The 27542-nt window shown below is 43.3% G+C and overlaps 2 protein-coding genes across 3 annotated transcripts; both read left to right on the forward strand.

Annotated features, from left to right (window-relative positions):
* The first annotated feature begins 223 nt into the window (after positions 1-223).
* Positions 224-8969, forward strand: si:dkey-246g23.4 (uncharacterized protein LOC559426 homolog). Its single transcript, XM_062389873.1, has 6 exons — positions 224-374; positions 1467-1700; positions 2334-2477; positions 2566-3200; positions 3760-4000; positions 7084-8969. Exons 2-6 carry the CDS (start codon positions 1484-1486, stop codon positions 7281-7283), a joined length of 1437 nt encoding a protein of 478 aa, XP_062245857.1. The 5' UTR covers positions 224-374; positions 1467-1483; the 3' UTR covers positions 7284-8969.
* Positions 8970-14891: 5922 nt separating this feature from the next.
* On the forward strand, positions 14892-27219 carry wfdc1 (WAP four-disulfide core domain 1). Of its 2 annotated transcripts, none has more exons than XR_009920821.1 (7): positions 14892-15242; positions 23810-24005; positions 24620-24703; positions 25302-25442; positions 25663-25722; positions 25827-25886; positions 25980-27219. XR_009920821.1 is itself a non-coding variant. In XM_062389266.1 (7 exons), the coding sequence occupies exons 1-6, from the start codon at positions 15141-15143 to the stop codon at positions 25883-25885; spliced, it is 633 nt and encodes a 210-aa protein (XP_062245250.1). In that variant the 5' UTR covers positions 14892-15140; the 3' UTR covers position 25886; positions 25980-27219. The 2 variants fall into 2 exon arrangements, 1 of the variants encoding a protein (XP_062245250.1); XM_062389266.1 differs by having other exon boundaries at positions 25663-25713.
* Positions 27220-27542: the final 323 nt, after the last annotated feature.

Genomic DNA, 27542 nt, shown 5'->3' on the forward strand with positions numbered 1-27542 from the left:
TTACTTGAAAAATAAATATCAAATGCAACATCTGTCTTCATAGTTATTTATCTTGCAGTGATATCTTTAGACATTGATTCACACATCATCTCTCTCAGTTTCTTGATATACTGAGGGTGTCAGACTCCAGATAAGACCGTCAAATCAACTCTTGTTTCCAGCTCTTTGCTCTGAATCACATGTACACACATGCACAAACGTGCACACTCATTGCAAAACAGCTTCTAGACTTTGCACTGCACGATTCTTCCTTTTCACACTGTCCACGCATTTAGGAATCCAGGAAAAAGGCAGTTGAGAATTTTCCGTACAGCTTCTCGTGTGTTTAACATAGCTTCACAGATTTTGCCAGGAGGAGCATGTGACCTCGACAGGTACGGTTGATATTTATACATGTTACATAATGTGTGTTTTATGGTGTTGTGATTTTCATTGTGATTCTTTCCCTGACTTGAACTTCAACCCTTTTCGGGTCATGATCCAGATTCTGGGTTCAGACCTCTTTCAGTCCAGGCACACAGAAGGGGGTTAATCTCCATAATTAAAAAGCTTGAAAATCCCTTCTTTTTTTTAAAGAGGTTTTCATGTAGTCTATTAAAAAAAATCCATGTGTGTTATGTGTATTGTGTAATGTGTATTTTTCATCAGCGGAAAAAGGAATTGAGCTAAATCCTGTCATGCATGGTAAATTTAATCTGCTTGCAGTGACTGTGGTCCAATGAGATGACAAATACAGTCGCTTACAATGGCAAAATGATGCTTTTGAATTTATTTGACTGGACAAACAGAAGCATCATTCTGTCTGGTAAACATGTTGTAAGAGTTTTAACAGTTTAATGCCTGAAAATGTCACACCTGACCCTAGGATTCGAACATCTGAACGTACATCTATAACCCAGATGAGGGCTTTAAAGTGGATGCATTTCTAATGATAAAGCTACAAATACAATAACAATCGGTCAAAAACATAAACAAGGACTAGTTGTACTATATGCAGTGAAATAAATAGTCAGAATTATGATTTATTGTGGTTGTTAGAGTGTCTGAACTGTGAACAGATATAATGACAAAGACTAAAATGAACTTTAATCACGGGAGGAAAGAAAAGAAAGAAGATGAAACAGAAAATCAGAGACTTATACACTTCCACTAAGTGGACAAAAGTATTTGGACGCATGAACATTACATCCACTTGTTTAACTTCTCACTCTAAACTCATAGGCATTCATGTCCCCAAGGGTTTAGAACCAACACCCAGAGATTTGCTCCTGTTCAGTTCATCCGGACTGTTGTTGTTGGGCAGGTCAGTGGACTCCTTCTGCACTAACTAGGAAAGTCATGTGTTTACTGTAGACACTTGGCTTTGTGCACAGGCAGTATCAAATGATTAACTTTGTATGAGTGTGATGAACCAGTGAAAAGTACACAAAGATAAGTAGTATGGCTGCATCTCTCCCTTCTTCTAGAAGCCGTGCAGATTAACATGGACTCTCTGAAGAAGGTCCAGAGGGGGAGGACGGCCCCTGATGGTGGCTACGCCTGGTTCATCTTGCTCTCCTGCTTCCTGGTCTTTGGACTGACCTTCGGGGTCATTAAGTCCTTCGGCGTCTTCTACGTCGAGATACAGCAATGCTTTCAAACCACGGCAACAGGAACATCGTGGATCACCTCTATTGCTGTGGGCACCATTCACTTTGCAGGTAATTATTTAGTTCATGACTTTAAAATGTAATTTAATAAACACATGTATAGAGAAAGCAAAGTGTATATGTTTACAGGGCAGCAGTACATATCTCAATTTCAACAATATTCCCTTGTTTAATCATAATCCCCCCCGTCTCTATGCCCACGATCCTTCAGATGACTCTGCACGAACACAGGCTTATTCAGGGTCTGACCACCAGGGGGCTCTCTCTTATATTCAGATTAATAAAAAACGTTAAACCCCAGATCCTCTCTTTTGTTGAATGAATTCCACTAATCACTCACAAACATCTGATATAAATACTCAGGTCGCTTTTTTAATCTCTAGTATTTTCATGGTACTGGTGAAATAAATTACTATCTGCAGCAGACGTTGGCCACAAAGACAGTAAGTGACACTCGGATTATTGTTTAATCTCTTTAAGTCTTACGTGGTTTAATGCAAATTCTTCACTGAAAATATTTAGCAGACGGGATTATATGTGAAGAGGAAATCATTTTTCTTAAAAATAAATATTGTGTGTGGAGTCAGTACACTGCATTAGTTTTACCTTTGTATGTATTAATATATAGATATATACATGTATATATGTGCTGAACAGGATTATGTCCTGTGTGTCCCTCTGCAGCTCCTGTAGCCACTGCTCTGACTGCTCGCTGCAGCCATCGCTCTGTGGTGATAGCCGGTGGACTGATTTGCAGCTTAGGACTCATGATTGGGGCTTGTGCTAACAACGTGATTGAACTCTACTTAACAGTGGGGTTCTTGAATGGTGAGTTGTTTGATGCAGATTGATGAAACACAAACATAACAATAACCCCAAAACATGCACACATGCTGTCATATTTCCTGTGCTGTAGGTCTGGGCTATGCTTTGACCTGGACCCCCACAGTGACCATGCTGGGCTTGTACTTTGAGAGGAGGCGTCCGCTGGCGAACGCCTTGGCCAGCACTGGAGAGTGCATCCTTACATTCGTCCTCACTCCCCTGTTCCAGCTGCTGATCGACACCTACACCTGGAGGGGGGCTCTGCTGATCCTGGGGGCCCTGCAGCTCAACCTGTGCCTGTGTGGGATGCTACTGAGGCCGCTTAAAGCCACCGCAGATGGGACTCTTGTGGATGAGGTCGGAGCAGAAGAGATAGAGGAGCACAGAATACCTGAGGAGTCTGATCTGGGAACAGTCAAGGTGTGTCCTGAAGACCCCGAGGAGATCGCGGATTCAAAAGACTCAACGACGGCTGGATTCAGGACCAATATCCTGCGCTACGTAGATTACACCCTCATCTCTAACGCCCAGTTCATGGTCTACTCAATGTTTGGGGTGTTTGCTGCTCTGGGTTTCTTTGCCCCTGCGTTGTTCCTGGTCCCCTATGCTCGCAGTAAAGGAATCGAGGAATACCAGGCGGCTGCGCTCATGTCCATCTCTGCAGCGCTGGACTTGTTTGGAAGGCTGTTCTTTGGCTGGGTGGCAAACCTGAGACTGGTGGAGACGGTATGTTCAGTGAAAGGAGTGGAAAGTGATATAAATCTCCTCCAAGGTCCCAATAGCCCCTTAAAGTCCCTTAAATTCAATCCAGCTGCACCAAAGTCCACACACTGGGATATATCAGCCTGATAGTTTTCATCAAGATCCATGAATTACTTCCTGGACATACAATCTTGTAGGGGTAAAGAAAGTGATAAAAAGATCTTCCTGGGTCCAGCCCAAGATTCATGGTTTCTTTCTTACCACCATCCTTTTCACCACCCTTAAAAAACATCCTATCTCACAAGGTTGAAGTAGAAAAATCCTAAATTCAACCCCTTATTCAAACGGGTTCTCTATTGGCCCACAACCCCACCATTGAAAAATCAGTTTAGCTGTTTCTGTGTTATCCTGTAAAAGGGCAGAAATTCCAACAAACACAAATAAAAACAAAGTTCATTTCACAAAATGTCAAACAGCTGTCATTGCAGCATATTGCCCGAACAGTGTGTAAAGGAAGGTGTCGGGGTCGAGTCCCTGCAGCCGCTGACGCACGGCCTGCGCGCTGTGTTTTTCTTGCCACCAGGTGCAACAGCTGACGGCCACAGTGATTCTCCTGGGCTCCGTGCTGCTCCTCTGCCCACTGGCCTCCTCCTTCTCCGAGCTGGCCGCCTTCAGCGCAGCTTACGGCCTCGTGCACGGTGCCACGGTCTCCATCCACATCACCGTGCTGGCCGAGGTGGTGGGCGTTCACAGGCTCGGCAGTGCTCTGGGGTTCTTCATGCTCATACGCAGCAGCGGAGGCCTGCTCGGACCGCCCATCGCTGGTGAGTAAGACAGATGCCTTGCCAAGCACCCGGCGTTTACCTGCTATGCCTGTAGGAGATGGATTCCAGCTCAGACGTTTTGGCTTCCTGTGGGATTCCTGTTAACTGGCTGTGATAGTGAGCAATAGACAGAGTATAATAGAATATTATCTAATTATGTTAACATTTCTGTCAGCGGAAGTTCAGAAAAAAAAACAAATCATTACCTCAAGGTCACAGTGTCTGTCGTTCTGTCTGTCCCATTCTTCCGGGACATTAAATCACACACAATGGATTTGCTCATACACCACTCGTCATTGTAACTCCAGCCCACTGAGCCCATTCATTGGAAATGAGATTTTCATACCTGCCTGACATGCAGCGCCACCCTTCAATTAATCATGGATTGTGTCGATGGTCCATCCCATAGGATACAGTCGTTTTATATTGAAAGAGCAACTAAGCAGAAATGAGAAAAAATCCCAACGTGTTAATTTCATGGCCGATCGCCGATTCCTTTAAATCAACTTCCCATTCTGCTGCTTGAGACATTCTCACTCACACACTGTGATGCAGTGACTGTAGTTACACACTGACAAATTCCAAATTGGATTTTCCCTGAGATCTTTTAAAGGGACAATCACTACTTCTGTGGCTAATTACTATCACATTATATAAAGATGATAGGGAAACAAATGCTTTCTACACATTTACACGTTCAGCAGATATGGAGTTTGTGTCAGCCTGACCAATGTAAGCCCATTATTCACTCTCCACTCGCCTCCCTTTTGCTTTTCACCAACTCCTGAGAGTAGCCATCGGCTCCTAAATGCTCCTCGATGTTCAACATATGGTCGCTAACGTTGCCTGCTGGCTGCACAGTGCCGGGAGAAAAGAGCACAATGGGTTTTTAAATAAACCTTGAATGAATACAACACCTGCCTGCCGATACTGAAACTCCTGAGGGATTGCACCAAAACATTTAAGTTGAAGGAAACCAAAACAATCAGCCGAAAGACGATAGATTGCTCAGTAGATCTGAAGGAATCTAACAAGTGAAGTGTTATTTCTCTTTGGGCTCATCACATGAACTTGATATAAAGATGGTCGACGTGTCTCGACTTCCTCCCACTATCCAAAATTGAAGCCTCCTTCAATTTTTTTTCAAATACTTACTTAAAACTTACTCTGGAAAAGAATCCACTTGAGCAAATATCTGTTAGATCAGAACTACCTGAAATGACAGAAAGCTACACTGCAACCAGCCACCAGGGGGCAACCAAGGTGCTCTGGCTTCACTTTTGGGGAGTCATCATGTTGTGCATCTTTGTACAAAGTTATAACGGCAATAACCGAATATAAAATCAATAATTGTTTGTGTACTTTGATAAAATCCACAAAAAGTGAATAATTCCTCACGGAAAGCAGGTTTCACTCACACAAACAATTATTTGATATGAATATTGATTATAGCAGCTTTAAGTTTCAGCTAGACACAGAACTTATACAGGACACATGTAAAATAATATCAGCCTCTTACTATTACAGGATAAAATGTCCGTCTGCTTTTTATTATGTACGTAATTTGTCACCCTTGTGGTTCGTAAAGGTGTTAAATTAATGAGGAGAGTGTCAGTGTAATATTTGTAGGTGTAATATTTTTTTACTGCTTCGATAAAACGTTCATACGTCTCGGACTAAATGGACAAGTTTTGGCAGCAGCTTCGAAAGCGTCTCAAATGTCTCATCTACTTAAGCAGCGTGTTGGAAGTCGTCTCCATTTATCAGTCCTCTTGTGAAAAGCAGAAATAGCCACTCAGTAAAAATGACATTTCGATTTCCGTCTGTTGGTCACGGAAATCGAGGGAACACAATTTTGTTCTTTTTTCCGTGGATGCAAACTGCAGCAGGACTGCAGACAGCTCTGCTCCGTAAACCAGTGTAGTAATGACACACAACACTAGAGGTAAATACAGCCTGGAAAAATATTCAGCTTGACTTTGGCACCGGAACTCGGCCACAGAGCGCCGCGCCTCTGAGCCCGGCCAGGAGTCAATCAGCTGGGGACGGCCTCTCCGGCCCGGTGGGACATTATGGATTTATAAGAAGCTGTAAGAGAAGCAAGAAACAGGGAATCAGGGCAATTAGAGTTTTTGAAGTGTGACAGGCTGCTGTTCCTTCCCTCTTTGACTTTACTTTTAGACTTGTCTGTATTTTAATGCCTTGCTTTTTGCTTCATGATTAAGAATAGGATTGTCTTAAGAGCATCCTTTCAAACGTGGCACGAATGTTCAAGTAGACCCAGGGATCATTTGATTGGGGTTGGGGGGGTCAAAGGTCAAATCACGGTGGCCTCACAAAACATGGTTTTGCCCCTTGAACACGATATCTCAATTCTCTAGGGAATTTAAAAAATAATTCTACCACTTTGCACTTGGACTGAGAGATCAATTGATTCGATTTTCAGGGGTCAAAGGTCAAAAGTCATGTGTGTTTACTGAAACTGCAGTGGTTTGCGGAGGGATACAACCTTACTATGGTATTTCTACTTTGTTATGAGGTTTCGTTGACACTGGCTGTTTATATCAGGAAAAGCTTGGAAAACACAAACAAATAGTTCCCATTCCACACTCAGTCTTTCAAACCGACATTTCTCATTCCTAATTTAACATCTCCATTAGCGTCACAAGTTTGACGCTGCCCTCAAATCAAGTCAAGTTGCTAATTGAGGCAGAGTAGATGCCTGTGGTGTCCTATTAATAACTCAAGATGGTCCCACTGACACAGAGGCTATTTCTAACTTATTTACTGTACCGTTCAGTCCTTCGAGTGCTTTGAAGAGCGTAGACTTGATGGATGTTGAAGATGCATCAAAGCGTTTTAATTATTCCTCCTTAACGGGAGGAAAGTCCTAGCATTACCGTCTTAGGAGGAAATTAATTTACACAGAACCCTCTTCTCCGTATCTCTGCCTCGGCCTTTTACCATCTGTATAACACTCTGATATTAAATCAAGCCGAAAACATGATTTGTGATATTTCTGTGTTTTGGCCACTACGGGTCAGAAACTGTGTCAAAGCTGCGATGTCTACTTTTCATTTCAGGATACTTCATTGATAAGATGGGAAACTACGGGACGGGCTTCATCATGGCCGGAGTGTCTCTCCTCATCTCTGCCCTGTTCCTGCTCCTCCTCCATCAGATGACCCGCAGGGGTCAGAGGTCGACGAAGAGGAATCACAATATGGAAAAGGACAAAATGGGACAAAGCCTCAAGGGCGAAGTCAAAGATCTGAGGGCGTGAAATAAAAGATGGACAAATAGATTCTGATGATGATGGAGGTTAATCTCAAGACCGAGGCAGTGTTGTCAGAGGTGTGAACGTGTCACGTGAAGAATCATCTGCAGGATCGACCAGGTCTTTGAATCATCAAGTGTCTCTAGGTGATTACTTGATGGATTGGTGTGAGCATCTCTGTTTGTAACACAGACCACAGACAGTGTGTGCATGCAGGAAACGATGAGACTGATAAAACACTCTGCGGTAGATCTGCCCTGTTTGTTATCAGTGGTCAAACTGTGGTTGGAATAGAGGAGCTTTAAACTGGCCACGTGCCCATGGGCAGTTTGAAAACCAGGCTGCAACGACAATACTTGAAAACTTGTCTTTTTGGTTCATATTATGCTTTGCACAGTTTTCAAGTTACTTAATTTATTTCTAATATGTGGAATTGGTTCATTTGTGAAAATTAATTTTTTTTTTTTTTAGAGATAAATGTTTTAACCAGGACACTTTACCTGTTTAAATTATATAATATTAGATTATTAAGTCTAAAATCAGTCTTTTTGTTTAATTTATTACAGATGTTTTATGAATGGATGAATGCTCCGTTTCTCAGTGAAAATGTGACTATGGCTCCCCCCAGTGAGAGGACGATGATGTTGCAGTTGCAGCTTGCACAGCTGCAGGGCTGAGCTGCAAAATGTAGATAAATACACAAACAGCACAACACAGGAAAGATCTGAGAGTTCTCAGATATGAACTGAATTAAGTTTCATTAGTTGTTTTGGTGCGATTACTCAAAGCCTAAGAAAATGTATGAAGTCTGCTCCCTAAAATGTATTTTAATCAGCCGCAAAAGTGAACTGAAGCGTTAAATTAAACAACAAAATAAGTTGTTGTTGAATGAGCTTCGCCTCGAGTTGTGTTCCAGGAGTGAAGCCTGAAACCGAGTGAGAAGCTGCTGCAGAATGTTTGGTATGTGCAACCGGCAAGCGAGCGAGCGCTCAGACCCCCGGACCAGCGAGAGGCCCCAGGTCCACATCTTAAACCTGCTGCAGTGCACATATAACAAGAATAAATAAACATGTCATCCTCCATAAATCTGATATAACAAACTGCAAAACGAGGTTTACAAACAGTGGCCCACACTGAAATATCCACCGCACAGACAGAGACACACACACACACTCACTCAGACTCACATACACACACACACACATATGCAAAAGGAAGGATACTGCAGAATAGAAAACTTACCACAACATGAGCTGGTCAGAAAAGCAAAAACACAATGCTTTTATCTGCCAGAGAATAACAAAGACATAATCCATGTTTCATAGAGACTATACATGAAACAGACACACACACACACACACACACACACACACACACACACACACAACATGCAGTGGTCAACTGGAGAGACAAGAAACCTCCTATTATTTGTGAAACACTGCTAGGCTCAAAATGATCAGAGGCTTTCCAATCCACTGAGAGTAAACCCATATTTACTCAGTGTCTGTACATAAGAGGAAAATCAAGTCTGACTGAGCAATACACAAAACAAGCAAAGGTGGGGATACACAACATTTTATTTACTGAGATTACTGAGAGACTACTGTTTTCTTTTCTTACCTAATGTGTTCTTAAGCTCTGGAGGGAGATTTGTCAAAGTATGAGAAAATATTAAAACCATGAACATGTCAACAGGGTTCTGTCATCTGTGCTTTCATGTTCACAATGTTTCATCCAAGTTAGAAACTGGAGGTGTGGAGTGTTTATTTAATGAGCCTTTATGGGGCTGATGAGAGATGCTAATGCATTATGGGAAATTAAGGATTCCTCATTTTCAGAGAGAGAGGAAGGGGTTAACCTTACATTATTATGTTCTTTCAGTGTTTCTTTCCTTTATGTTTTTTCCTGTATGTAAAAGTTATGCAAAGTTAAAAGGCCCAAAGTCTCCACCATAGAAAAATATCCTGAAATGCACCATCACCCGTCTCGTTGAGAATTCTGGGATGTCATGTGACATCATGATGCCACATATTAGCATAATGTACGCCCCCTAACAAAGCCAGGTACACACGGCGGAGGACCAATCACAAAGGTGTGGAGCAGCTGGCCAATCAGACGCCTCCTATCGGAAGGATGGCCTGAAAGAGACAGCGGCCAAAACCTAGTGTTTCAGACAGAGGCTGAAGAGAGGACCTGCAGCAAAGGACACTGGCATTGAAATGCTGAAGCTGAATATTGTCATAATAATCATAATATAATACGTCTTATTTATCATGGTTCTCTTAGTTCTAAATTACTGTAGCATCATAGCAACCGACTCTTATCTCAAAAACTGTTTTTTGTTCCCGTACAAATAGCTGATGAACAGAGCCCATGTGCTTTGACTTAACTTCCAGCAGCTCAGTAGGACGACTTCATTTTTCACCCTGGTGTGTTTGTGAGTGTGGAGCAGCAGGGATATGGGACCGTCTTTGACCCCACGGTGGAACCCGTCGGGCACAGAGTCGCTATAGAAATCCCTGAAATAGTTTCTCAGTTTTTTCTTTTAAATTTCCACCCTGCTTGGAGAGGTCATGTGGAGGAATGTCGCACAGCTACCTGACTTCAAAGTGCTCGGTGGTAGCTCCAGAAAGAGAAGAGGGGACGTGAGAAAGGGAAATGTTGAGGAGAAGAGACAGGAGAGGGTGAATTATGGCTACATGTGGTGGAGGGAAAGCTTGGACAGGAGACAAAGAAACAAAAAGGGGAAACATAAAACAGGAGAGGAGCACGAGAGGGGAGAGGAACAGTCGGGGGGGAGGGAAAAGATAAGAGCTGAGAAGAGAAGGAAGGAAGATAGGGACATTTACAGAAATGTAGTAATTACTGGATAGAGCATAGAGAGTACAGTTACCGTTCAGGTTAGAGCCGACAGAGGAGAGAAAGATAATGATGGAGCCTTCATGCAGCAGAGATGGGTCGAGGCTTGAACCACTTCTGCTGAGGAGAAAAACAGAGAGTGAGGAATGATTAGTGTAGCTACAGGGGGTTTGGCTTAATGAGCATGACAAACGTAAATAGCAGACCCACACATCAGCTCCAGGATGAAACAGGTCATTACTTTAAACTCGGACGGATCCACGTGAGCTGAGCTGATTCTGTAAATGTGGATGGCAGATTCAGCCTCTGAAACACTGATGACATCCTCCCTACAACCAATCATTTAATTTCATAAACACTCGGTGAACGGTGAAGAGAGAGCCGGCGGATGTTTGGTCTACGCACGAATCCTTCTTTTTGTCGTTCAGCCCTTTTATCGGCCCATCTCCATTTCGTCTGTACTGCTCTGTTCTTTTTCGCCCTCACCACCTTCCTCGTTCTCCCCCCTATGTTTCCATCAGCCGGTGCCAGCCCGCATCTTTAAACAGCTGTCCCACTTTAACTCATCACGACCATTGTGTTGCACGAACGCTCGGAAAGATGAGAGAACTTCATGTTTCAGACGTAGCCGAAAGTTCACACAGCATCAGATGGAAACTTTCTATCTTCTGTCTTGTTAATAGTTCAGTAAAGTCAAGCAAATGGAGCCAGTCCTGCTCTTCCTGTCCCTTTATAGTCAAATAGAGCCACAACACAATTTTGTTATACGCGTCAGTACTGTAAGTGTCCTTCAAACTCTACAAACACGTCAAACGCACTAATTGACTAAAACAGACATTAAACCAGAGATTTATTTGCCCTCTTCAGCTGCTCGAGGTTTTTATTCTATCAGACCAACATTAAAACCAAATGCTGGAACAAAGCTGATGCTCGCTGAACTTTTACAATGTGACAGTGACCCAGGGCAAAGACAACTTTTATTGCTGTTGAAATACCAAACATTTAAAAGGAGAAAATTCCTTTTGAATTAACTGTGTGAGTCAAAGTGCTTTAAAGACTTAAGGTCAGAACTATGACTTTAAAATACAGGCAGGATCTAGGATTGTGGGTCTGTACAGTATGTGAACATGTTGAGAGTTTTCAACCTCTGAGTGCAACTTTCAAATCAAGCACAAAGCGCACCTGACCCCCGACCCTGCATAACGACCTCTGACCCCGGGTGACAGTTCTGATTGGGAATGAATGGCTTTGACAGACTCCTGTTTCAGGCCTCAGCACATTGACCCACCAGAGCGTTGTGCTAATAAACTAAACGTGACAAAGTGATAAAAGCTGTTCACCTGGTTAGCTCGTTTTAAGCCCCACTAGCAGTGTGTGTCTGTCCATTGTTTTGGTCTACACTGAAATATGTCAACATTGTCAACAAATTTGGTTCAGATGTTCATGTTCCCCTCAGGGTGAATCGTCAAAGCAGCATAATTAGGTAAAAACTTTAATTTGTCCGATAGTTTGGTTTATGACCAAATTCCTATTAAACTGTTCCCATCAGTTGGGTTTAGTGTTGATTAGCAAATGTTTGAAGGCAAAGAATATGGGTTTAAAAACAGACTCCGACAGAAACAAATGTCCTGACAGATGAGAGTTCACACGTTGTTACACATGGCGATGTTTTCAGGAAAGTTAGTATTTTGGTGGATGGTAAGTGTTAATATTAGCTTTGATTTATCTTGTGAAAATGTTAGTATATAGAAAACTCCTTGAGTGTCGCCATTTTTATGGTTTAAATCATGAAAATTTGGAAGTTCTACACTGTCTAATTTCTCCGGTGTGCCCTCTAGTGGTATCCTCCAGTAGTATGTGTTGTACATTGGAAAAGTTTGTGAACAAGTACTCAGCCAGTTGTCAACGCGAACACGTGTTTAAACAGCAAGTTTACCCCTGGCCTAAACATATCATGTTTGTTACTTGTCGTAAAAAATGAGCTTCTGCAGGCTAGTTTCTTTACTTGGAGGCTAGCTAGCATGCTAAATTTCTTAACTATGATTAACATGGTGAACAGAATATCTGCTTAATATTGGATCACATGTCAGCATGGGCAGCAATTTGCATTTCTGACACGTTGATGTTCTACTTTCCCGTTTCAGCAAGAAATAAATTACAGGAGTGACATTTATCAATGGATACACACACAGTTAGTTTTTACAGTACATACAAACACAACGAATACATGTTTGGGATACATTACACAGACAAAACCCACAGCCTGTCCACACAAACGAATGTGATTACATTTCTGTTTGTCGTCTAAACTCACTATTCAATCCAGATGCACGGGCTGAGCTTCATGATGAAATGCTTGTGAGGGTTTCCCTGCTAGAGTTATAAAATCATACTTGCCGGCTTGTGTAATCATCACATGTGGAAGAGGGGCTGCCGAGAGACCACTGAGCTGCTCACGTGTCTGGACAACCACCAAGTATGACACCATGAAACAGGAATTAATCTTGACCATCACAGAGTGGAAACGGGTCAGAGGTGCAGAAGAGGCGGTGGTCTCTCGGAGAGGCGGGGGTCTAGTGGTAGAAACTTGGACTAAGGGCAGAGAAGGTCACTGGTTCGTCTCGGGTTCGACTCCACGGAGAGACAACAAAAGACGAACCTGGATTGATCTGTCCAAAAATCCAAGAGTCTCCCTACCCTGTCTAGTGCCCCTGAGCAAGGCACCTTACTCCCCACTGCTCTGTGTGTCCTGCACACAGATGGGTTAAATGCAGAGGTAAAATGTACCTACCATTGCATGAGTGTGTAGTGCATGTCTGTGCATGTGCTTGGTATAAATAAACATATCTTAATCTTAAGAAGAGAGGAATTTTTGTCATAAATAGGATTTATGGATTCACACTTTCCTCTCATTCATAACTGCACAAATAGATGCTGTGTCAGTCAAGTCAGAGTGTCACATCCTGTTTCTCGGTTTGTATATCACTTCACGTGTAGGGACTTACATTGCACTGTGTGTTATAATGGGTGGGGTTTCTGAAAGTCTCAAACCCTATTTTCCTCATAAAAGCAGCTGTTTACTTTATTTCATGTACACAGAACATTCCTGATGCTCAGAGGAAGCAGGACACGGCCGACGTGTGGGAATATCAGCACCGTGTCTTCTGTGAGAAACTGGGCAGCTGCATTTTGTTCTGTTAGAAATTAAGACAGTTCCCAGGCGTGGTGTAGTTTATGATAAGAGACAGAGCTGAATACCGATTTGATTATTCCATATTCCACAACACCACGCCTGTTGAAATGTTTTGCAGCTGTACTCGATCAAAAAATGCGGTATTCAAAGTATCCTCTGTCATTTTTAGACGTCAAACACATGACTGTGATTATGCAAGAAGGTCCTAATCAACATGATCCCATGGTCTATATGCGCATAAGTAAGAATTATCTTTCTAAAAATGCCAGAAATCTCTGTCTGTTGGTCTGTTTGTCTGTTTGTGGCTCACATATCTGTAGGGTGGTTCATCTTATCAGCCGTAGAGATATTTTAAACATCAAATGATGCACTGTTTGTTTACTGCAAAAAACACAGAGGAATCCAAGTGGGAGATTTACAACCATTATCAATGTATTATGTGCAGAGGCTTGACAGGCTAATCACACCAGTAATGGGAAGTTACTAAATGGGTCATTTCCAAAGTATTTAACGCACCTCTGCATCTGCTAAACTGCTGAATAATCCCGGACTTTCTTTTTACCCAATTCCTCTATACCCCCCTCCCTCTCTGTTTCCTCTCTCCCTTTTCTCTCACTCTCTCTTTGCTCTGCCTTTTGTGTAAGTGAAGCCGGGGCCTCCCAGTGACATAAGCCCCTGCTCCTGTAAAACTAATAATGACTGAGATTTGTGCGGGCTTGGCATTCTTTCTCCCTCTCAATGCAAGACACTGGGGAATGGAGGAAGGGGAAGAGAGAGACAGAGGGAAAGAGAGAGAGAGAGAGAGAGAGAGAGAGAGAGAGAGAGAGAGAGAGAGAGAGAGAGAGAGAGAGAGAGAGAGAGAGAGAGAGAGAGAGAGAAACACACCACATGCAATGGTCAGCGGCACTGAAATCACACGGCATCCTCTGCAAACATACAGACAGAGGAGTTCACACACATGGACACACACATTCAGGTGTGTTCCAGTCGTCCCAGTCACGTTGTGTTGTTTTAAATCTTTCGTATTCATCTGGAATGTAAACAGGGATGTCGGACACTGCCTGCAGCACGGGGTCAAATATTTCATTATAATATGAAATTTGTGCCAAACACACGATGGCCAAAAACTCTGCAGATGTGTTGTGGGATGCAACAAGGGGGACAAGGGGGGGGGGGGGGGGTCTCACTCACACTCTTCCCTCTCTAATGCTCTTCCCTCCCTCCTTTCACGCCCCTATACCCCCCCCCCCCCCTTTTCCGAGAGACATGTGCACACGCCATGCCAGCAGACAGTTCCAGCTCCGAGGAACTGATGCACAAACAGCTGCCGTTTCTCCCCCTTCCCTCCTTCTTTCGCTCCATTAACTTTTCTCCTCTTCATTTCTTCACCCTCCCACCCACCTCCCACCCACCCCCCACCCCCGGCCCCCCTGCCCTTCACCACACTGCCCTGCAGTAGTCCTCTCTGTACTTTTCCCCTTCCTTCCCTCGAACTCTGTCATTCGGCACTGCACTTTTCCTCAGGCAGATATAAAGGCAGGTCCTGTTGAAAGTGAGAGAGAGAGAGAGAGAGAGAGAGAGAGAAAGAGAGAGAGAGAGAGAGAAAGAGAAAGAGAGAGAGGGCTTGTGTAATCTCTGGCTGCACATGAGCACCGGGGAGAGTTACTGCCTCAGCAGTTGGATAAAAAAGGGGACCGTGAAAGAAGCGGAGGAGAAACTAACTCGGGTATAAGAAGAAGGAATACCTCTGGAAGACAGGAAGGGAGGAGAAGGAAGAGAGTTTGAAGTTGGGGGGGTGCAGGACAGACACCATGCCGGGGTCTGTGCTGCTGCTGCTGCTGCTGCTGTCCCTGTTGGTCCTGTCCACAGGAAGTGATGCCAGAAGAATCAAGAAAAGAGGACTCAACCAAAAGGTGGGGCAGCTGTAACCTCACCTTTAAGGACATGTGCACTTTATGATGAGTGTGTGTCTGTGTGTGTGTGTGGGGGGCGATTTCTCCATCATCTTTTTCTTGTGACTGTCACGGCCTCGAAAGTGGATGTGGTGCAGTACAACAGCGGCTGTGTCACAGAGCTGGTTTTACACTGTGGGAGCAGTTTTGTGGCCGAGGTGAGAGGTGGTCAAGTCGAGCTGAAGTGTGGAAGTTCTACGATGAAAAGGAAAAATGGCCTCAATCACCTTATAGATTCACTCATGTGCTTTACTTTAGTTGAGAGCATTGACGCTCAATCTTATATTTAATATTGCTAGTTGGCTTAGCATAAAGACTGGAAAGAAGTGGAACCAGGGCTCAGCCTTATAGTAAGAAATTTAACCTACCAACACTTACAAAATACAAGGTTATCTTTTCTTAAATCTTAAATCTTCACGAAAGAAAAAGTTGCTCTTTTATGGGACTTTTGAGACAAATATCTATTTGCGCTACTCTTTCATTCCTCACTTTTTAAGCTTAATTAACCGAATCAAAACAGACCATCTGTTTTCCTTTCTCCAGCCTTTAAGAAACGTTAGCCAGCAGCTAGCTGTAGCCTCATATTTAGCACAGATATATATTTTTTAGTGCGATTTTTTGGGAACTTATTTTGCCTGGAGATGTTCCGATAGCAATCAGATTTGCCTCTGACACTGCAGAGAGTGCTCGGCCAAGCTTTGGCCAAATACACAAATCTATGCACTGATGCATTAGCTTATCTTTAAAGTATATTAGTATCACCAAGATAAAACTGCAATAGTCTTTTCTTAGAAATCATGTAATAAACAGTGACATGTATCGTATGCAAGACTTTAGTTTCAAGGTGGGGTGGGGGGGGCTCGTGTTGCCAAGTATGACAAAGCAATCTCAGGAAGAATTAAAAGAACCATCAAGAATACGAGTTAATCATGCTTTCATCACAGGGCCAGAAGAATGCAGCTGTTTAAATATTATATTGCATCTGTACTCAGTCCAGCTATTGGCATCATATTGAAACATCTGTAATTTTACTTCACTTTATGCAGCTTTTTCTTACCTCAGCAATGTAGTTTATTTTAAATATACTGACTAAGATTTTACAAACAAAACTTTAGATCACTTTAAAAGGATTTTCGATGCAGTTGTACAGTTTCCATTTTTGCACTTTTAATTGGATGATTGTCTTCTTTCTGTCCTTTAATTGAGTGCAGAGGATCGTAACTGTCGATAACAGTTTGAGTGAGAAACGTGAAAAGTTCACATGAGCATGAGAAGTTTTTGTGTTTTTTATATACTTGATGAGGAGCCAGAGTTGTAGTGTTCAACAGGTTGGATTAAATCCATGATTTTCCAGGTTTCCATATGAGTAACTGAGCAGCACACTGGACGTTCGGCCGCGGTCTGTGTGTGCGCGGTGGATAATTAGGGGCAGGAACTGAACTTGCAGACCGGGCCCCTGCTTGTTAACTCGGCTCAATGTGGCTGATTGATCATTTCTAACAAGGGCTCGATGTAGCGTGCTGCCTTCTCCTGCCCTTTCCCCCCCCTCATGCTCTCTCTCATGAGTTCTGCCCTTTTCCACCCTTCTCCCTGGCTCTCAGCCTTTATCTCTGCTCTCCCTCGTACGATGGAGTTACCCTTTCACCCTCTCTCCTGCCTGCCCTCTCTTCCCCCCCCCTCTCTCTCAGTATATCACCCCATGTTTCCCCTCTTCTCTCGTCTCCTCGTGCTCCTGGTACAGGCCAAAAGCACCATCTCGCTGGACTCTGCTTCAAAGCTGCTGTAATTGGATCATGCTGACACGGCCGTGCGTATGGAGCTTGTCGCTTTCCCTCTGAACCTTTTCATCTCTGCATCTTTCCATCTTTCATTTTTTCTTATCCAGCTCCCACACATGCACACACACACACACAAACACACACACACACACACACAAACACACACACACACACACACACCCTCAGCCTTATTCATTTCACCACAGATGTGCAGAAGGATAAATTATAGTCGCTGAATATTCCACGTAGGCAGTTGCACTATCGAGTAAATGTCAAACAATTTTTCAACCAACCCAGACCACCATCATGCTCACTACCTGCTTTCAATTGTTCTTTGAATATGGAAGATTTCATGAGATTCATGTACATTAACATGTATTGAATTCAAATTAGTAAAAACTTCCCGACAAGGCTGATGCTCACGTTTCCTCATCAACATAAAGACAATGTGGAAATGCCCCAAAATGCTTGATTAGAGACTTGGATGGACGTGGATCTGTTACCTCAAATAATCTGCAGATGTGGAAATCCCCCAAGAGCTCGTAATTAAAAAGAACACATGAAAGAGATCAGTGACTTCTTTCAACCACTTTCATTTTGAACTCATTTGATATTTTTGGTCTACTTGCACTTGATAACATGTTAGAAATGTTAAACATATGAGTCAAAATATAGTGTGAAAGCTAGAAAAAGCACATTGGCAAAATAGAATTGAAGAGAAACAACATCTGCTCTTGACTGTTATGAAATCTAGTTGCTCCCTTTCTTACTCTTTCATCAGATTTTAAAGTCAAGGTTTTTGCAGTGCAGGTTTCTGGTTGATGGTGGTTGGTGGTTTGTGGTTTAGGGATCCGAGCCATGTCCACCTTATCCAGACCTCACGGTTCAAAGGTCACCATTAGCACTTTCCTAATTTCCTTTTTTGTGTTGGACAGAGAAATTATCAACACATAACATGTAATACAGAGATTTAGTTTGAGGTGGTCGCAGAGAAAGGTTGCAATCTAAAGAAACATGCTTCAACGTCCGTAGCTGCTGTGTGTGAAACTTTATTAGTACCCCCCCCCCCCCCTCAACACACACTGGATGATTTAGTCTCTGGCGGCTGTAGCACACTCCAGCTCAGACCTGTCAGGGCGTGTCAGCATGCACGGACTGTGTGAGGCGACCATCGTGAAATCTCTAGAGTTTCATTGATTCGAGGTGAGGGGGTCTGTTCTCACACCACCTGGTCTGAAGACAGGGCCCCTGTCTGCAGATGCTCACAGACACACTTACTTCCTGCTCTGGCTCTGCTCGGCTGCTACATGAAACAGACGAGTGTCTTACGCTGCTTTGAGGCTGAGGGAAATTTGTGGGTTTATAGAAATAATTAGTTTACTGAACGTTATGACCCCCGGTGGTTTTAAATTACAGACCAGGCAACGTTTTGTGTCATTAATTAAATTGACTGGGATTAGACGTGCCTATTGGATTGTAGCAGTTGGGAATAAGCACGTATTGAATGGAATTGAATTACACAGCCTTCACTACTTAATGTAGGAACTGTGTTTTAACGCATGAGCAAAAAGGGTTTGCAGCCTTAAAGACAAAGAGTTGACAAATCCTGGGAATGTGTGACAAATCCAGACTTGGCAGGCGCTGTCTGTGTAGAGGCATCTTCACGCCAGCGTTTAAAACCATAACATTTTCGGGGGGGATTCCTATTAATTCTAAGGGAATCACAGAAAATAGTGAATTCGCTCACGGGCCCAAAGTAAATCCTTTTTTACCTTTAAGGAAAACAGCCTCAGAAGCATTTGATCTATTTAATTTCCAGTCTGTGCCCAAAGCGCCTCTTCTTGCACAATGTAACTTTGGCGTTTCTAATTGAATATTAAGCCGCAATTTAAAACTGCCAGAATCAGAACCGACAGATTCAAGAGTAAGACAATAAGAAATGCATGAAATAACCGTTTTGAGAACTCCAAACAGAATCAGCGAGTGGGACGATGCAGTCGAATCTCTGGATTAGTTTTGTTTTCACGAAAACCACTGGGAGCCCGATGGAGTAAGTTTATTCCTGTTGCTGCAGATTGTACAGTTGTTGCTTCATTCATGAATTCATCTCACTGAAGGAAGCTACACTGACAGTGCTGAGTTTTAAACATGATGGAAAACTGCAGGAAACTAAAATCTGTGAGAGCAACTGTGTCGGCCGGGAGACATTTGTTTTTTTAATCGATTTTTGATGTAAGAAAATATTGAACAACATCCTCCTGCAAGTAATAGGTTTGTGAGCCGGTGCAATCCAGTGGACTAATCCCAGTCAGATGATGTGGTCAGCTGCACATTACTGGACTCACACTGGAGAAGTTTGACCTGCAGTAGGCACTCACACACACACACACAGACAAACACACATGTTTGTGCAGCTGTCCTTATAAGAACTGTGTATTGACTTCCATTCATTGTGGACAGCTTAAACAAAACCTTATCCCCAACCTTGAACTAACCACTATTCACATGTGACCTCTTCGCAAACACAAAGTACACAAACACTCACAAACCAAAAACACAAACACACAGATCCTCTGATGTTCGTTTAGCTGTGAAGTTATATCATCTTCAACAATACATTTTGTCCAGCCACCAGGGGGCGATCAGGACACTATGCCTTCACCTTTGTGGAGCTGTCATACCGTTTGTATTCTTAGATGTGTTCTATGCTGCATCACTACGAGCACACAATAGATATGTGTGATACAGTAGAGGAGTTTATCGTGGGCGTCACTGCTACCGGTGGCTATGACGGACATGTAGCTAAAGTGAGCTACGGTCATGTTTCTCAGTTTCTCTCCAGTTGTGAGAACCAGACGTCAGACGAGCTCCCTCTGTTTGTCTGGTTCTCGAGGTGAGACGTCACCTGTCTCCCAGCATGTCTTCAATCCAACGACTGATTTACAGGACGTCTGTTTGCCTCGCAGCCGAGCCCGCTGCGTCTCGATGCTGCTACGCGTCTGTCGATCGTTCTGTCAAAACCGAGTGCGTGGACAGGAAATGAGTCCTGACAATTCCAAAGCTAACCAGATGTGTCCTGTGAGCTACTTCATTTAGAGGGAAGTCTGTTGCGTTTGAGCTGACGTATGAAAGAACACAGGTCTGCCTTGTATATGTGCGTGTGCATAACCCTGACCTTGCAGTAATGTCAGGTTATATGTCAGAGAATGTGTGTGTGTGTGTGTGTGTGTCCTTGTACAAAGGAAGTCCCGTATCTTTCTGAGATCTCTGCCTGGACCCATGAATGGCCTGATCTCAGAGCAGTTACAGGGTCTCTATCCTGTGGCTTCTCCCGACAAACTCCTTATAAACCACAGAGCAACAGACAAGGAAAGATCAACTGACAGAGAAACAGAGCAGCCGAGATAAATCATTATGTAGATAGTTCCATGTCAGATCAAAGGGATAGGAAGAAAGGCACGGGAAAAAAATCAAGGAGAGAATATAAACAAGGAGGGGTGGTGACAGCGTTACAGACAGAGACAGACAGACAGACAGAGAGAGAGCGGGGGGGACATGCCCACAGACAGACATGAACATCACACACCGGCCCACTGGCAGCGTCTCGACTGGAGAGCAGCATGGCAGCCGGGAGTGTAAATAAACAATGTGGAACATCAGAGAGATGTTTGTGTGATAGCGCTGGTGAAGCAGCCCAGAGAGCGAAGCAGCTACACTGAGCCAGTGGACTCACACCTCTGCAAAGTCATGTGTACACATGAGGGAACACATGCACACTCACACCCACACTCACATAAACAGGAAGGGCACACTTGACCTTTTGTCGGAGACATTTGCAGGAGACGTTGGGAACAGATCAGATATGAGACAAGGGGAGACAGCCGTGGTCATTATGTCATTATCCAATCCCAGCAGAGTTTGTGGGACTCATTCATAGATTTCAGAGGAGCAGGAGACACCGTGAACCACATGAATGACGGGGAGGAAAGTGTACAATGTGTGATATTTTTTAAATAATCTCTAATCTTGTTCAGAATTTAAATTTGTGTTGTTACCTAAAAATGTTTGTTCATGCTCGGATTTTAAGAAAACACATCACTTTCCTCAACTCTCCATTGCTGCAGCTCCTCTTTTCAGCCTCTGTCTGAAACACTTGCTTTTAGCTCCCATCGCTTTAAGCCCAGTCTCCTCTGATTGGCTATCTGTTGTGATTGGTCATCTGCTTCCAGCAAGTGCAGGAAATGTCGGCCATTGCTGTCGCGCTTCACCTGGCTTTGGTAGAAGCGTTCCAGAATAGCCGCTTGTCATGCATTTAGCTAATCTCGAATTATTTTAGCAATCTCTCGATTTCTTTAAACAAAAGATGTATACAACACAGTAGAAGAAAGTCAAACTGAAAATGTCTCCTTTAGAACATACAAGCCTTTTTACCTTGAAGTGATATTTTCACACTAGAGTAGATTCCTGCTCAGTTCCCACAGACTTCATACAGAAACAACAACAACATTTATTTCCGCATAATATCCGCATGAACGGCTGCTTCACTTTTTTCACTCGGAGCGTCTGATGCTCCAGACATTCCAGCTCTTCGGCATCAGTTCGATCATCTCCAATAAAAGAGAGGAAATATCCAGTCTGAGTATGTGAGAATACTTGTGTGCGAAGATTAGATGGAAATATTGTTGTTTCACCAAGCAGACACAGAGCGACACTCCTGTTCATCAGGAGTCATGTTTCTGTCCACCTGGGGATTGTATGTTCAATATTTATTCTCCTTTTAGCTCCATTTTGGTCTCCATACCTCCTACAGTGACTTTTTTAGTTGCAGGTTCTTAAACCAAATGAATGACCTCAGAGGCTCCATAGAGGAAAAGGAGAACTGTCAATATAAGTGAAACCTTTATACTTTACTTAATAAATATGGATGCTGCAGTTTTGCACAGAAACAAATCTCTTAAAACAATCTCAAAGTTACAGACATATTTAAGAAATTAGCCCAACCTCCTCAAAACCTCCATTACTTGCAGTAGAATCCAGATCTCACAGTAACTTTTACAAGCTTCGACTGCCAGAGCCAGACATTTCCCCCCCCACCACACTCCCTCCCCCTAAATAACCCTCCACCCACTGAGCTCGCAGCTGCCAGAACAAATTAATGGGTGTTTAAAGTGAACACACATACAGTGTGTGTGACACCACCGTCACCGCCAAACATTTGCTTTCATTTTTCCGGGTGGTTTGTGAGAGCGTTCAGTCGGCCTGCCAAACAAACAGCACAGGTTTAATGATCGTGTGCAAACCACAAGCTGATTATCTAATTACTAATCTAGTGTAGAGAAAAAAGAAAAAAACATTTCTCTGTGGAACACCCTGATACAGACGCAGGATGAATCCCTGAAACTGTGAGGGTCTGGGAAATTCACATGAAGACATGAAATCAGAAAGAGAACAAGATTGTGTTCCCGCCAGAGCTGTTTGTCAAACGGCAGAGAACACATGCTGCGTGACTGACAAACAAGCGTGACCACAAAGTTTCAGTTTAATGACAGGATAACAAAGGCAGTGGAACCATTAAACCAGGAACGTGACAAACAAAACCAGCATTTGTTTTACTGCTGGAAAACAAATGATGTTGCACTTCGACAAAGTAGTCGTTGAGGAAGGAGCAGGATCTGATGACATCCTGTGCAGCTTAAAGTTGGGAGTTCAATGTTTGAAATATCCTCACATTGTCGCTCTGCTGTCTGTTGAACTGACAGACCAGCACAGTGTCTGCTGGTTTCACCGCAGTCGGTGGAAAGAAGGGGAATAAACTGGGAACTTGATCGCACAGGAAAGCAAACGCAGCGGAAGAGAAAACATTGTGGAGCTAATGTTTAGTGGAGGTCAGATGTGCTCCTCGCTGTAATATCTCCCATGTGTGCACAGCCCGGAAAACAATGAACGGGCCGAGAACTCGTGATATTTGATGCACGGTCGTGTGAGAAATGAATGAACCCACAAATCCGGCTCAAGTGAGCGAGAATCAATAATGAGCTGCAGCTTTGTGTTAAAACTAGATGCCGATGCTGTGATGCGAGCAAGAGCAGAACGTGCCAGCAGCAGTGGAGAAGTGTGCATGTGTATGCGTGTGTGTACACACTGCTGCTCTGAGTGTGTGAAGTGTGTCTTTGCTCAGCTCAGGGCCCCGTGGCCTGGTTTTCCCCTCACACTCTCTCAGGAGGGAAGTGTTTGTTCCCACGGTGAATCACCTTCCCAATCCAGGTCGAGACGTGAGAATGCATAGTAAAGCATCACTGTTGGTTTCTCTGCTGCTGTGCTAAGAGTCCGATGCTGCCCTCTAATGGCTGACAAGTGCAATCTCAAACTCCCAGTGATAAATATTGATCAGTCACCTAACTTTGCTGTCTGGACACAATTCCTCATGTCTAAACACGTCTTAAGAGTTAAACCAGTCCCCTGCTTTAATGGTGAAGTAGCTTTTTTGTTCAGAATCAAATGAGATGTTTAATTTCTCTTTCACAAATGTTATTTCTCTAAACTCTAATCTCTCAAATCAAAATCAATCCATGAGGAACTTGAGCAAGTCTCCAGTTCCTCATACCACAGACATCTTTCATGGGAGAGTTTCTCTTTGAGTGTATTTCAGTGTTTTTCAGTCTGTGTGTACTGGACCCACTTGAAAACCAGATGATTAATCTCAAAGAGTTTATCCTACTAATTAACTCAATTCACTTCTTTGTCTCTCAGGATTACGAGTACCCCAACCACCCCCAGTCCACACAGCACCAGAAGAACGACCGGTGTCCTCCGCCGCCCCAAATGCTGCCGGAACGGGCCTGCGAGGTGCCGGGCTGCCGCTCGGACTCGGAGTGCGAGCGCCATAAACGCTGCTGCTACAACGGCTGCATCTACGCCTGCCTGGAGTCCGTCCAGCCTCCACCAGGTCGGCAGAAGCAGCAGACAAAAAAATGGTTTATGTCGGAGCTGAGCATCTGTAGGGGAGAAAAGTGGCCTCTTAACCTTTTGCCAGGTGTCCCCATTTTTTTGCACAGGCCTGAAAATCACCCGTAAAGATAAGTCGGTTGTCAACCAGGTCTTTAAAAGATAAATCAAGGACAAGAGAGAAAGATCAAGGATATTGATTTCTGAACTTTTTTCCTGCATAAAAGGGAATCTGAAGACCTGTGATAGTTCTGTATTATTATAGTCACCAGTCTGCACCATTTATGTGTTCAAATTATTTGCACACAGAGAGTTTAAAGACTTTCAAATTTTCAAGCTGTCAAACTATTCAATTTAAAAAAAAATCTATAATTTGTAGAGGCTGCATGAAAACTGAGTGAAGTATAAACTGAAAAAAGACCCAAAGCAGTTCAACCAAGTCCTTTTAACAGGTGAAATTACGATAAGATGTTTTTTGATTCTGCTGCATAACTCTCAGGAAATATTGTTATTTAACATTTGAATAGCTCAGAGAAGATAATATCTTAACGTCTTTGTGTGTTTGTGTTTGTGTGTGTGTGTGTGTGTGTGTGTGTGTTTGTGTGTCCTGAACAGTGCTGGACTGGCTGGTGCAGCCCAAGCCTCGGTGGTTGGGGGGTAACGGCTGGCTGCTAGACGGCCCTGAAGAGGTTCTGCAAGGTGAGAAAATATAAAAAGTCAAAACACAAATGCATCTTTGTATAGAGAGATGTGAAAGAAGTCTGGGAAGAACCTCGTAAATTCTTTATTATATCTTTAACATGGCGATTGGGCATTAGCCTTATTCCTTCCACTGAATATGAGCAAAACCATTTTCTTTTTTCTCTAAACTCCTGTTGTGTGTCTGTTTCTTGGCTCTTTTTGGTGCTTTTAAGTCCCCCAGTATTTATTCCAGTCCCATAAAGCATTCAGAAATGAAAAACATCAGCAACTACAGGGAGGATAACAGCCCCTCTCACAATGCTAAAGAAAAAGGAAAGAAATAATTCCTAATCCTCTCCTAAAGTTGTATGGGTTCCTCCGAGAGGAACTGTATGTCCCAGCTCTCCACAAACTTTTATGGATATCTGTTGTGTAGTTGTTGTGTATATCTGATCACTATTAAGTGGTAGATAATAGAAAAGTTGTGTAAAAATGCTTAAACTCAGCCTTTTTAAAAGGTAAAACTTCAGCAGGTTTAAAGAAGTAAACAACAAGCTGTACTTGATGTCTGTGGTTTCCTCTAATGCCCAGTGTGTGTATTTAATGTTTCCACCAGCCGAGGCCTGCAGCACAACAGAGGATGGAGACGAGCCCCTTCACTGCCCCACAGGCTACGAGTGCCACATCATCAACCAGGGAAACCCCGCCGCCGGTATCCCCAACCGGGGGCAGTGCATCAAGCAGCGTGGGAACTCTGGTAAGGCCCCAGCACCTCCAGTAATAGCTGAGTGGTTGCGTCATAATCTCCAATCCTCAATCCAGTCCAACTGATTTAATGGAACCACACTCCGAATATATAAAAATACCACCAAGGGACAGAAAGATGAACCTTATGATTTTTTTATTACTAGAATTCAAAATACAAAATGTTGAATATACAGATACAACCTTTTTGTTTTGTCTCCACTCCTTCACAGACGGTCGGGGCCTGAGGCACAAATACTTCAAGGACTACAAGGACTACTTAGGTAAGTGAGGTAATGAGAACAACTTAAAAACCACTTAAAAAGACACTTAGCTTAGAAAACACAGTCACCGGGTCGAGCTGCCTGACGTGATGATGTGTTTCATTGACTGACAGGTACCGGCTCTAACAATGCAGTAGGCTTCGAAAAACTTCAGCTCAAGCACCTGGGATGAAGTACGTTTTCATGGTGTTGGGAAAAAAATAAATCTTTATCTCCCCTGAGACAAAAACCTTATGTTTGTCTTTTTTTTTTATATCTTCATTCAGATCAACAGTGACCTCGGCCTCAGCAACGACCATAACACGACCTCAGACGTCAGCCCGGTGGATCTGCTCTCATCTCACCTGAAGCAAGACCACATCTCACCTGAAGCAGGACCACATCTCACCTGCAGCAGGACAACATCTCACCTTCTCACTCCACCCACAGCGGCTACCTCCTCTTCTGCTTTATTCGGTGGTCTCTCCGGAGACCAATGCACCCGCAGTGCAGCGCACAAAGAAATACCTGCATTTATTTTCTCTATCCTCTCTCTGTCTGATATATATTCTGAAAAGGAAGGAGCAGAGGGTGTTGATGGTGACGCAGAAGAAGAGAAAGCAGGCTGTGCACCACGGTTGCTTTTATCATAAATCTCACAGGATGTTTGGAAACGTTACAGTTTTGGCATCGAACGCTTTTTCTCATTCTCACACTTGGACAAACCCTCTAACCTGAACGCTGGTCAGCAGAGATCAAGACCATGTGTTTCTGTGGCTCATTCTCCAAAGCACGCGATTCAAATTTCTGCATAATCTGGAAGGCTTACAGGGAGACATCCCAGCTGCATCGTTGAATAAAACCCAAATGTGAATTAAAATGTCTAATTACGAGAATAAATGCCATATGAGAGTGTGGGTTGTGTCAGATGTGAGGGATTTGGAAAAGCTCAGCATGGTGAGTTCAATTGAGTTTATAAAAAATTTTGTTTTTAACCGATTCTCCACATAACAAGAAGGGAAACCTTGGACAGCTTTTAACCGGCAACTATAAATAAACCAACAGAGATTGAGATCTGAGTCATGCATCAAATATCTACCACTGTTGTGAAAAGCTTTTCATGAATTTGTATGTTTGTTTTTGCATGAATGTGTCATCTGGTGACAAATGGAGCTCATCTGACAAACGAGAGGATTCAGTCTGATTTAAATTATCACAACTCCACGCTGGTCTGTACGAGTGTTTTAACAGAAAGGGCTTCCGCACGGAGCCGATTTAGAAAACTTGTCAGAAAGTCTGTGTCACTCTTGAGCTGAACCTGCTTCAGTCTTCTTCATCTGTCCGTGTTATCGATATATAAATGGTGCTCACGTTCATTTTTTTGCCTCTAATAACTGGAGAATAAGCTGAAGGGGTCAAAACAAAAGCTGTAACCATGAATTCTCGAAAGTCATGTCTGAATGTTTCTGCCTAACTGGTGCTGCGATGCTGCCTCGTTTATTCTAAATAAACAGAAACAACATTGTCGACGCGTTGTCTTTTTTTGCTGAAAGAGAGAGAGAGAGAGAGAGAGAGAGAGAGAGAGAGAGAGAGATAAACTATCAGAACCGTGTAAAGCCTCAATCGTAGAGTTACAGAACATTTTCCACCACATCTGTGCTTTAAGTATTAGAAATAAACTTCACACTTGACAGATTGAAGCGGCTCGGCTCAGTTCTATGTTCTTTCCTGTTCCACCTGCAGAGACAGGTTGAGGACCAACAGCTGGCTCCACATCTGGACCTGATCCTGAGCAGCATAGAGGAGCACGTCCGTGTTGTTATAGTTTGACGAGCTGCTGCTTTCCCGTA

This window comes from Platichthys flesus, chromosome 6 (genome assembly GCF_949316205.1).
Source record: "Platichthys flesus chromosome 6, fPlaFle2.1, whole genome shotgun sequence".
In the NCBI taxonomy this organism is placed as follows: domain Eukaryota; kingdom Metazoa; phylum Chordata; class Actinopteri; order Pleuronectiformes; family Pleuronectidae; genus Platichthys; species Platichthys flesus.

What these genes read in the sequence shown, in the direction of transcription:
- si:dkey-246g23.4 (XM_062389873.1), top strand. Translation starts at nt 1,484, where the DNA reads ATGGACTCTCTGAAGAAGGTCCAGAGGGGGAGGACGGCCCCTGATGGT. An exon ending in AACAGTGGGGTTCTTGAATG is followed by an intron (nt 2,478 to 2,565) that starts GTGAGTTGTTTG and finishes CCTGTGCTGTAG; the next exon opens with GTCTGGGCTATGCTTTGACC. An exon ending in GCTCGGACCGCCCATCGCTG is followed by an intron (nt 4,001 to 7,083) that starts GTGAGTAAGACA and finishes TTTTCATTTCAG; the next exon opens with GATACTTCATTGATAAGATG.
- wfdc1 (XM_062389266.1), top strand. Translation starts at nt 15,141, where the DNA reads ATGCCGGGGTCTGTGCTGCTGCTGCTGCTGCTGCTGTCCCTGTTGGTC. An exon ending in GTCCGTCCAGCCTCCACCAG is followed by an intron (nt 24,006 to 24,619) that starts GTCGGCAGAAGC and finishes TGTCCTGAACAG; the next exon opens with TGCTGGACTGGCTGGTGCAG. An exon ending in CAAGCAGCGTGGGAACTCTG is followed by an intron (nt 25,443 to 25,662) that starts GTAAGGCCCCAG and finishes ACTCCTTCACAG; the next exon opens with ACGGTCGGGGCCTGAGGCAC.